This window comes from Microcaecilia unicolor, chromosome 5 (assembly GCF_901765095.1).
Source record: "Microcaecilia unicolor chromosome 5, aMicUni1.1, whole genome shotgun sequence".
Classification (NCBI taxonomy): domain Eukaryota; kingdom Metazoa; phylum Chordata; class Amphibia; order Gymnophiona; family Siphonopidae; genus Microcaecilia; species Microcaecilia unicolor.
In genome coordinates this window covers 358,208,499-358,219,740 of record NC_044035.1, presented here as the reverse complement: position 1 = coordinate 358,219,740, position 11,242 = coordinate 358,208,499, and the positions used below count along the sequence as shown (strand labels likewise).

The 11,242-nt window shown below is 45.6% G+C and overlaps 1 protein-coding gene across 1 annotated transcript; it reads left to right on the top strand.

Moving 5' to 3' along the window:
- The first annotated feature begins 774 nt into the window (after nucleotides 1-774).
- On the top strand, nucleotides 775-11,016 carry CHMP1A (charged multivesicular body protein 1A). The gene is made up of 7 exons (XM_030204611.1): nucleotides 775-858; nucleotides 6,015-6,034; nucleotides 7,084-7,161; nucleotides 7,708-7,854; nucleotides 8,049-8,177; nucleotides 8,528-8,715; nucleotides 8,811-11,016. The coding sequence occupies exons 1-7, from the start codon at nucleotides 852-854 to the stop codon at nucleotides 8,830-8,832; spliced, it is 591 nt and encodes a 196-aa protein (XP_030060471.1). The 5' UTR covers nucleotides 775-851; the 3' UTR covers nucleotides 8,833-11,016.
- Nucleotides 11,017-11,242: the final 226 nt, after the last annotated feature.

Here is an 11,242-nt window from a genome sequence, read left to right as displayed (position 1 = left end):
ACTCAGGAAATCTAGACTACCCCAACTTGACATTTCGTCCTTTAGATTGTAAGCTCTTCTGAGCAGGCACCGTCCTTAGTTATTAATTTGTACAGCGCTGCGTAACCCTAGTAGCGCTCTAGAAATGTTAAGTAGTAGTAGTGATCTAGGCACAGGAAAAAAAAGATTTTAAGTGCTCCCAAGTTTCAACCAAATGCATGTTTGATGTGAGATATAAATGTCAAAAATAAGTAAATAAATAGAAGCTCCGAATGTTGAGCATCTGATCATAGGAGCCAACTTTCCAGAATTATTTAGGGTGCTACGCCCAATGGAAATAACCCCTCCCTGGACACATACAAGGAGGAATTCTTTCAATATTGGGGGTTCTCAAGCACCCACAGAGCCAGCTCCTATGCAATAACATGATGTCTGTTTTCGTGGTGCTTTACCAGGAGAAATAAAATCTCTGCACCAACACAACACGGGCTGGGGAGACCCTACAACCAGCCCCTACAAATGACCCACTACGATTTATAAGAAAGTACTATGCTACCTATGAAAAGTTATTCCGTTATTATACTTCCTCAGTGTACATCATCCCGGCATGTTTGAAAATATAAGTGAGATTAAAAAAGAAGGACAACATGGATGCAGCAGTTCATAGGTTTCTTTGCTTTGTTTTGAGTGTTCTGGGATGACGGCTGAGCGAGGAAGGGGAAACAGAGGCTTACCTAATTGGCTTGTCAACGTTTTGACGTCATCCCGTCTCTTGGTTTACGCCGCCGTCACGTACCGGAAGTGACCAAGCGGGGGCCGGAAGGCGGAAGTGCTGAACTTGGGATAGCTAGTAGGAAGTGTTTGGCGACGGAATGGACGGTAAGAGACTGCGGGGTCCGGGGTGTTGGGAGGGGCTGAGTGAGGAGGGGAGGGAAGGTCGACCCCCCCCCCCCCGGAGAAATAAGGGATTTGAGTCGAGGCAACTCGGAGGGATAGTGGAGAAGATGAGAGCGTTTGGAAGCAGACGAGGCTTGGGCGGTGTTGAGAGGGAGCTAATGGATCGGCAGGAAGTGGCACCATAGGCGGTCGCCTGGGCGCCATGTATTCATGGGGTTAGTCCTGAGCAGTGTGACAGGAATGAGGTAGATAAAGGCCTGTGTAGTCCGCCCAGACTCCCCAGCAAGGCGGCCACTAGTAGTTTTGTGTATCCCTAGGAGGGGAGGGGCCTGAAGGGAAGAGATAGATGCTAATCCTAATTAGATTGTAAGCTCTGTTGAGCAGGGACTTTCTTTTCATGTGCAGTGTACAGCGCTGCGTACGTCTAGTAGCGCCATAGAAATGATAAGTAGTAGTAGTAGAAGTCTTTGGGATTCCGGAATCTTGCTACTCTTTGTCCTTATCCCTTATTTGTCCTGTTTGTCTGTCCTAATTAGATTGTAAGCTCTGTCGAGCAGGGACTGTCTCTTCATGTTCAAGTGTACAGCGCTGCGTACGTCTAGTAGCGCTATAGAAATGATAAATAGTAGTACTAGTAGTCTTTGGGATTCCGGAATCTTGCTACTCTTTGTCCTTATCCTTTATGTGTGCTGTTTGTCTGTCCTGATTAGATTGTAAGCTCTGTGGAGCAGGGACTGTCTCTTCATGTTCAAGTGTACAGCACTGTGTAAGTCTAGTAGCACTATAGAAATGATGAGTAGTAGTACTTATAATTTCTAAATTGCTACTAGACGTATGCAGCGCTGTACACTTGAACATGAAGAGACATCCCTCTATGTCCTGTTTAAAGTGTGAGGGTCACTTAATTTGCCTTTGATTCCAGGCGCTTTCTCTATAGGAAAACGTTGCCTTTATCTCCTCCTCCTCCTCCTCTCCTAGTCTGGTATACCAAGCATCATAAGTACATAAGCATCGCCATGCTGGGACAGACCAAGGGTCCATCGAGCCCAGCACCCTGTCACCGACAGCGGCCAAAAGAACAAGCAATTTGGCCCGCCCATCCTAGAAATACTGTATTATTCCCTCGTCCATTCAATAACATTCTATGGCTTTTTCCTCCACCATTTCCTTATCTTACTGTTAAATCTCCCACCCTGCTGTCTTGATTCGTGACCTTTAGTTCTACCATTTGCCCATCTCTTTAAAAAAAAAAAAAAAAAATCTGTATAGTAATACTTTACAAGTATTGACGTGCCTTTTCTCCCAGGCTACTACTACTATTTAGCATTTCTATAGCGCTACAAGGCGTACGCAGCGCTGCACAAACATAGAAGAAAGACAGTCCCTGCTCAAAGAGCTTACAATCTAATAGACAAGAAATAAAGTAAGCAAATCAAATCAATTAATGTGAACGGGAAGGAAGAGAGGAGGGTAGGTGGAGGTGAGTGGTTACAAGTGGTTACGAGTCAAAAGCAATGTTAAAGAGGTGGGCTTTCAGTCTAGATTTAAAGGTGGCCAAGGATGGGGCAAGACGTAGGGGCTCAGGAAGTTTATTCCAGGCGTAGGATGCAGCAAGACAGAAGGCGCGAAGTCTGGAGTTGGCAGTAGTGGAGAAGGGAACAGATAAGAAGGATTTATCTATGGAGCGGAGTGCACGGGAAGGGGTGTAGGGAAGGACGAGTGTGGAGAGATACTGGGGAGCAGCAGAGTGAGTACATTGATAGGTTAGTAGAAGAAGTTTGAACAGGATGCAAAAACGGATAGGGAGCCGGAGAGGGGTAGTATGAGTAAAGCGACCCTGGCGGAAGAAGAGACGGGCAGCAGCGTTTTGAACCGACTGGAGAGGGGAGAGGTGACTAAGTGGGAGGCCAGCAAGAAGCAGATTGCAGTAGTCGGAGTGGCCCTCCTTTCCTTTAGAATGTACACATTCAGTACATATTTTCTAACAAAAAAGGTTCCAGTACTCAAATGTCAGGCCACTCTTCAGGGGTGGAGTGATTACTGAAGGACCCACCCCACAATAGCCAGACCCCCTGCAACCAGCCACAGAATCTATGACAAGGCAGAATTGATGTTTAGAGCCTGAGCTCTTTCATTAAAACTTGGGGTCCGTGGGTCAATTTTAGCAGACAATGGAAAAGGTGCCGGTATTCAGTACCCCCCAAGTACCCCCTCAAAAAAGGCCTTGTACACATTCAAGTCATTTCTTATATGTTTCGCACAAACCCTACACTATTTTTGTCACCTTCTTTTGAACCACTTTGTCTTTGTTATGTCCTTAGCAATGTAGGCCTCCAAAACAAAACCCAGTTCTCCAGATAGGGCCTAAACACTTCCTTTCATCTGCTGGTTATACCCCTCTCAATGCAGCCTACCATCTTCTGGCGTTGGCCACTGCCTTGTCACATTGTTTTGTCACCTTGAGGTCTTCTGCCATCATCACCCCAAGGTCCCTCTCCTGGTCTGTGCATGCCTGCCTCTCGCCCCCTGTCTCATACAGCAACTTTAAATTTCTATACCCCAAGTGCATCACTGTCAAACATTAGACCATGCTTCTAACTTTTGTAGGTCATGTCTCCTACTCTTCACTCCCTGTGAGTTGTCCACTGCATTATAAATCTTTGTGTCATCCACAAAAAGGCAAACGTCCCTTCTAGTTCTTTGACAAATATATTGACTAGAATTGGCCCCAGTATATAATCCTTGAGACACTCAGCTACTTGCCTTTCTATCCTCTGAGTAAACTTGATTTACCACTACTCTCTGCTATCTGTCGGTCAACCAGTTTCTAATCCAGTTCACCACTTTGGGTCTTAATTTTACCCTGTTAAGTTTATTTATGAGCTTTCTAAGGCACAGTAGCAAAGACTTTGCTGAAATCTAAGTAGACCACATCCAGCTCATTCCCTTGATCCAGTTCTTCGTTAGCCAGTCAAAAAAATCAGAGTAGTTTGATACAGTTTGCCTTTGGTAAATCCATGTTGCCTGTTTCTCTTCTCTGCCTTTGTGAAGAGGGACCACCTCAACCTTTATTCAGTCCTGTAGCACTTCTCCAGTCTTCAAGGATCTACTAAACACATTCTTTAGAGGGTCTGCCAAAATCTGTCTAAGCCCCGCCAGTATCCTGAGATGTTTCTCATCTGGTTCCGTGACTTTGTCCATGATCGGGTTTGCAAGGTGTTCATAAACATTTTGTTCTGTGAACGGTGTGGTAACTACACTTGTCAAACATCTGTGGACCTTTGCTGAGCTTTTCTTCCTTGAATATGACACAGAAGTGAGTAATTCCCCTTTCCCTCATTACTATCTACACATTGACCCTCGGTGTCCTTAAGTCTTGTAATTCTACCTCTGGCCTTCCTCCTTTTGTCAAAATATCTGAAAAAAGTTTTGTCACCTTGCTTTACATCTTTTTTCCCGTTTTTCTGTTCTGCCCATTCTTTTGCTGTCCTGATTTTTCTTTTTCTCAGCTTTATGCAGTATTCTTTTTTGCTCCTCTTTATGTGAGCTTCTGTATTTGGTGAACAATACTCCTTTTTCCCCTTTATTTTTGTAGGCCACCTCTTTGCAGAATCATTAATGGCTTTTCTTTTCCTCTTGTGTTATAAAGCTTGCACTGTGCCAGTTAGACATGAACCAATCTATGCAGTTTTCAGTCAGACTGGGGGGGAAAGGAAATTATCGACCACACCTCGAATAATGTGTGCAGTTCTGGTCACCGCATCTGGTCACCGAATTAAAAGTACAGAGAAGGATGACGAAAATGATAAAGGGGATGGGACGACTTCCCTATGAGGAAAGGCTAAAGTGGCTAGGGCTCTTCAGCTTGGAGAAAAGGCAGCTGAGTGGAGATATGATTGAGGTCTATAATTTTTTTTTTTGTTACATTTGTACCCCGCACTTTCCCACTCATGGCAGGCTCAATGCGGCAGGCAATGGAGGGTTAAGTGACTTGCCCAGAGTCACAAGGAGCTACCTGTGCCGGGAATCGAACTCAGTTCCTCAGTTCCCCAGGACCAAAGTCCACCACCCTAACCACTAGGCCACTCCTAATGAGTGGAGTGGAAAGGGTAGACGTGAATCATTTGTTTACTCTTTCTAAAAATACTAGGACTAGGGGGCATGCGATGAAGCTACAATGTAGTAAATTTAAAACGAATCAGAGAAAATATTTCTTCACTCAGCGTGTAATTAAACTCTGGAATTCGTTGCCAGAGAATTTACAAGATAATGAGCCGAGTAGAGCGGACAGATGTGAAGTGTTTGTTTACACTTTCAAATAATAATAGAACCAGGGGACACAAGATGAAGCTAGAATATGGCAGATTTAAAACAAATAGGAGAAAGTTTTTCTTTACTCAGCGTGTAGTTAGACTCTGGAACTCGTTGCCGGAGAATGTAGTGACAGCAGCTGGCCTTACGGAGTTTAAAGGGGTTTGGACAGATTCCTGAGGGAAAAGTCCATTGAACATTTTTTTTTTTTGGGGGGGGGGGGGGGGGGGGTGGTTGCCAGGTTCTTGAAGCCGCTGTCTGGATTGGCTGCTGTCGGAGACAGGATGCTTGGCTTGATGGACCCTTGGTCTTTTCCCAGTATGATGGTGCTTATGTGCTTAGTATCCCTCCTGTCTCTGAAAAGCTGAGCTTCAAAAAAGCGGGGGGGGGGGGGGGGGGGGTAATAGGAGTGGTTTTGGGGACATCAGGAATCTGTTTTAAAGGACTGGACCAATGTTTTGTGTGGTAACGTGTTTCTTTGTCTACAGTTGGGTATTGAGTTTGTGTATGTTGGCTGGCCCACTGCTGCTCCCTGAGCACACCAGTCACTTAATGCAGATTCCTGGGCATATTTTTGTTAGATTTCTCTGACCTCTCTCCAGCCAGAATAAAATCTGCTCTGTTTCAGAGCAGTCTGAGCCATGTTAACTTTGCAGTGGTCCCACTTGAGAAGGACAGAAGTTGCTCTTACAGATAAGATGGTTCAAACTATTACCCAGAGGGAGTGTTTCTTGTTCCTTGTCCGGGGGTGGAGGGGCATAGTGTGCCTGAAATAGAATCCTGCTCTTCTGTTATCTATCTTACTGTTCCTTTCTTTTTGCTTACAGACACGCTTTTTCAGTTGAAGGTGAGTACTCTCCACGTGCCAGTGAGCCTTTTACAGCTACCTCTGTCTAGCATATGCTTTACCAAACAGCTGCCACGTAAACACAAGGGTAAGGGCATGGTCAGTCAGTGCATCCCAGGATGCCCCTGCATTGGGCCACAAAACCATTTCCTAGAGAGCTACTTAGGGAACAGTGGACTTCTTGTGACGCTTCCTTCCTGTTGCCATATGATCTCCTTGCAGGGAGGGAGGAAGAGGGTTTGCAGTAGGATTCTAGTACTTGTGGGTTCTATGACATTTAAAAATCACTTATAATGAAATCAAGTGGAACAAAGGTCTTGGCTTTAGTTCCTGACTCCTCATTTAGAAAAGTGTAAAGCTCTCGGGGTGGCAGAGATCAGAGGGGGACCATAAAGTGTTTGTGGTAAGTGATTTAACTAGGTTAATTTTAAAAACCTTGCAGTTACATGTTTATAAGGCAGGGATGCTGATGTGAGCTAAGTAGGGAACCTCACCTGCCCAAGAAGCACACGTAGAAATGAGGAAGGTGACAAAAAACTTGTCCTGATTAAGGAGTGGTACATCGTTCAAATGGTCCTGCTGTAGTGTTGGCCCTGGGATTGGACAGGAATCGCTGGACAGACTTCTGTCACGGTGCGTGTGGGGGCCCTGGGGGTTCTTGACTGTAACAATCCACCCAAGCTGTGTGCACTTTTTACTGGCTGATACAGGGCTGGGCCACAAAGATGCCACTGGGAAGGAGGGGGCTGGTGGAGAGTGCCAACAGCACCTAGGGTGGCCAAGAACCTGAACACATCACAGCACTCGTGAGAGAGGGCCGAGTAAGGCATATATATTTTCCCTGTGATGATGTGAGCATGTCCGTCATCTTTCACTCACTGTTCCTTCAGGCTCTGGACTTGTTTCTGCAGGTGGAAACTCACTTTATGGCTAGGACTTGCTGGAAGCTTGCAGTGTGCTGCTGGGGAAGGCTTTACGCTCGATTCTCTGGTTTCTCCTGTGACATGCAAGAGGAATTTGAGTTGAAGTATTTTTTTTTTGTCCTGTAGTTCACAGCAAAGCAGCTGGAAAAGTTGGCCAAGAAGGCGGAGAAGGACTCGAAAGCCGAACAAGCCAAAGTGAAGAAGGTATGATTGCTGCTTGAATGGTCCCAGGGTGGGGAGCAGAGTCCTAGCTAAGTCATGATTGCAGTTTGGGCTTCCATATTTTGAAGTAAATAATCCACATAAAAGTTTGGTGCGGTAGCCAAGAGCCAAGTTTAAGCTAGTCTTTGCCATATTATGGTGGCCGTCACATAAGCTTCATTAGCCCTTGGCTTGAACCACGTGAGGCTGGTTTTAACAGACAGGGCTGAAAACCTTGAACTTTACACAAAATGTTGCACTGTCGCTGAGAACGTTTGGAGAAAACTCATAACAGGACTGTTAAGTCTGTTAAATTTGTAACAAATGTTTTTTGCATTACTTTTTTGTTACTTCTGATTACATTTTAATGATATTTAAGAATCATTGATGTGAAGAATCTGTGTGCTAAATTGGATGTAAGCTTAGCTTTAGAAGTTAACTTTATATTCACTTTGGAAACAAGAGCCTCTGAGGTTAGTCTCCAAATGCCTGGGAGACCCTATCCTGGAACATTGACTTCTGATTTACACTGAACTCTTCAATCCGCAGGCCTTGCAGCAAAAGAATGTGGAATGTGCTCGGGTCTATGCTGAGAATGCTATTCGCAAGAAGAATGAAGGGTTAAACTGGCTTCGGATGGCATCCCGAGTGGATGCCGTAGCCTCGAAAGTGCAGACAGCTGTGACAATGAAGGGGGTAAGGTTCAATGTCTACCAGGGTTTCCAGATGCCTGTACCAGGACACCTTGTTCTTGCCCTGCAGTACCCCCTTTGCTGTTAGACGTCCCTCAGTCCTGCCCACAAGATTTACCTATAGCGTATGAGCTGCTGCCCCCCATCCATCCCTTTCTGCACAGATGTTCAAAACATTGCGTGATTTGTCGGTTACAGGTCACGAAGAACATGGCTCAGGTGACTAAAGCTCTGGATAAGGCTCTGAGCTCAATGGACTTGCAGAAGGTCTCGGCCGTGATGGATAAGTTTGAGCAGCAGGTTCAGAATCTGGATGTTCACACTTCGGTATGTAGGGGTGGGAAGGGTTTGGGTCTGGGGAATGGACCAGGTGACAGGAAAGAAATGGGTGTTGAGCCACGTACCTGGAAGTCTTATGACCAAGAGAAGGCTCTAGTGATGAGTATTGTGAGAACTGTTTATTGAATCTTTATTCCAGCATTACATCGTGTACAGTAATGGCTTTACACCCACTGAAGCTCAACCTTGTACAGTTTGTCTTTCCATTTTTTGAATATATGACCATTTTATCTCACACAGCCACAGAGCTCACCCGCCCTCTACGTAATTTAGGGGTTAAACTGTTTGTTCATCTGCTCTCTCTCATTGGCCTATCTTCTTGTGTTCTGTGTCTGTAGGTCATGGAAGACTCCATGAGCTCTGCGACCACCCTGACCACTCCTCAGGAGCAGGTGGACAATCTCATTGTTCAGATCGCTGAGGAAAATGGCTTGGAGGTCATGGACCAGCTGAACCAGCTGCCCGAAGGAGCCTCGTCTGTAGGAGAGAGCTCTGTCCGCACTCAGGAAGACCAGCTGTCCCGCAGGTACGTCAGTGTCCTGTGAGGGGGGTGTGACCCAAGCAGCTGATTTTTGTTCCCTTGTGGCGATTCTGAACTTTTGTACTGTGTGTGTTTCCTAGGCTGGCTGCACTGCGTAATTAGTCCTGATGCCAGGCTGACCTGATGGGTGAAATGAAGATGAGAGCCACCAAGTCCAGCACCTAAGACACTACAGTTAAAGGAAGGCAGCAGGCCTATCCCTGGTGGGGCCCAGATCTAAGGATCTGCTGTCTGTCTCATTCAGGAGAATGATCGAGGCTGTGCCCTGTCCTCGAGCACTTTTCTGAAAGAAACTAGATTTTCCTGTCTGGACTCAGGATTCCTGCAGACCTTTTCTTTATTTCCTTCATGATTTTATGGACTGTTGTACCTAAACACTGAACTGCACATTCTGCTCTTCCATTAAGCCCTGTCTGTATATGTGTTAGTTGTAAATTCATATTTTGTTATCAGCACCCCAGAGCTGCCCTCGGGCTCTTTCAGCTGGTGATGGTTTTCTGCAGCAGTTCCCAGTGCCATAGTGAAGAGCCTCTGGGAGGGGGCACTCCATGGCAGGAGGTGCCACATATCTTTTCATCCTCTGATAGAGTTCATGTGACCTTGACTTGCCCTACACAATAGTGTCCTGTGTGATCTGTGTGCCCCTAGTGCCAGCTGGGGACACAGTACTTGCTGGTGTTGCCTTACAAATTTGGTGTCATCCATGTGATGAGATGTCCAGTTGATGGGCCTGGTTGCTGTTTAAGTGCAGCATTTTGCATAGGAAGATTTGGTAGCATGTGGTCCTGTGCTTTTCTTATCTGAATAACTCATCACCTACGTAAGCTTAGATTTTTGCTCGAAGCGAGAGCAAGAGTCTATTTACCACTGTGCATGTTTTGCTCAGAGAAGGGCTACCATGTTTCCAGCTGAGAGATTTCTTCCCCCACTCTCCATTTCATGTTTGACTGGTCAGCACAACTTCTGTCTTGCTCACTCACATCCCTGCGCTGTTGGTCTTTGCTGGTGCCAAATTAGCTCAGTAGGTCTGAGGTGTAGAGGCAGTAACAGCAGGAAGGCATCGTAGATGAGAAGCTTGAGAGTGAATTTACAGTGCAGCAACAGCTCAAGATAAGGAAGGTGGATAACAGAATAGGTCACGGGATTGCATGCGAACATGTTTGCTTTATAGGAGTAGATCTGTAGAAAGAAAGGGGGAGGGGTCTGTTAGGTCGCATGAATGTAACAGCTGCTTCCAGATGTATGTTCAAACCCCCTACTTCTTTCCAACAAGTATTTCAACATGTCCCATTTCCATTCTGCAAGGAAACTGCTCTTTGGAAATCTTAGCTGTGTGACTTGGACCTGAGGAGGTGACGTAGCAATGACTGCTAAAATTGGGGTGGGGAAGAGCACATGAACCCCTTTTTGCTCAGGCCATGTATAATAAGAGCTAAACTTTCCCTGTACATATAATCTGACTTTCTCTTCCCTGTAAAGCTTTTGTGCAGACAGATCTGTCTGTATGTATATAAATGATGTGATTTGTTATAAAAGGGGATAGATATTAAAATAGAGTACTGGTATTAGTCTGTATTTTAATCTTTGTAACAAGCCCTTTAGGTCTCTCAGAAGACGATTCCGTGTGGTTGAGCTGAAGGAGCTGTCTTCTCATCTGCAGTGGGCAGACTCCTGTAATACTCTGCCGTTTCAGAAGGAGGCCCTGCTTCCAGAATAGTATTGGGGTACAGTAGCCGCGTCAGCGTTTTGGGTGCTCTTAAGTCAGCTGTCTATTTCTCAGGAGTAACTGAAGTGGAAAGTGAGACCTTGGGAAGTCATAGTAAAATGCCTTTTGCTTGCATTTCTAGCTGGGTTGACACAAGGTCAAAATCTTTCAAGAGCTAGCACTAGGGTTTGTGATCCTTTACAAGAGATCGTCTTGGCAGTACACGGTATGTTGTCGTAAGAGTCACAGCAAGAGGACGTGACTGCAAGTGAGGCTCTCTAACTACCGCACCTGGGGTTTCTTTTGTGACTCTGGGCAAGTCACTTAATCCTCCATTGCCCCTGTATATACTGTGTAAACCGCTTTGGATGTATTTGCAAAAACCACAGAAGGGGCGTCTATCAAGTCCCTTTCCCTTTTTCCCTGCTGTGGTTCTTACAAATATCCCAAGGCGACTCTGTAAGCGGAGCTGGTAGCCGAAGCCTTTTATTTTGCTGAGATGCTGTTCTTAAATTATTCAAGTGCAACAAGGAATTGACTTGTTTCATTTGCCTTTGAAATAAATGCTGTTGATTCCTAAATCTTTTTGTCGTTTATTGGATAAGCCATGTGTCTTACTCCTGCACCATGCCCATAGCCGCAGTCCTGGCTATCTGAGCTGCTGCCATTCTTCTCACCCCTGCAGTTGCCACCACAACCAAGCAGGAACTCATTTGCATATCTTTTTCTACCAACCAATGGCAGGGCTTCTCTGATGGTGATTTATGGCATCATAATGTAGCTGGGCCCAGGGTGAGCAGCTATTGA

Bases quoted from the DNA above. Each gene is read 5' to 3' on its own strand.
- CHMP1A (XM_030204611.1), top strand. The intron at 6,035-7,083 runs GTGAGTACTCTC...TTTGTCCTGTAG, and splicing joins ACACGCTTTTTCAGTTGAAG to TTCACAGCAAAGCAGCTGGA. The intron at 8,716-8,810 runs GTACGTCAGTGT...TGTGTTTCCTAG, and splicing joins GAAGACCAGCTGTCCCGCAG to GCTGGCTGCACTGCGTAATT.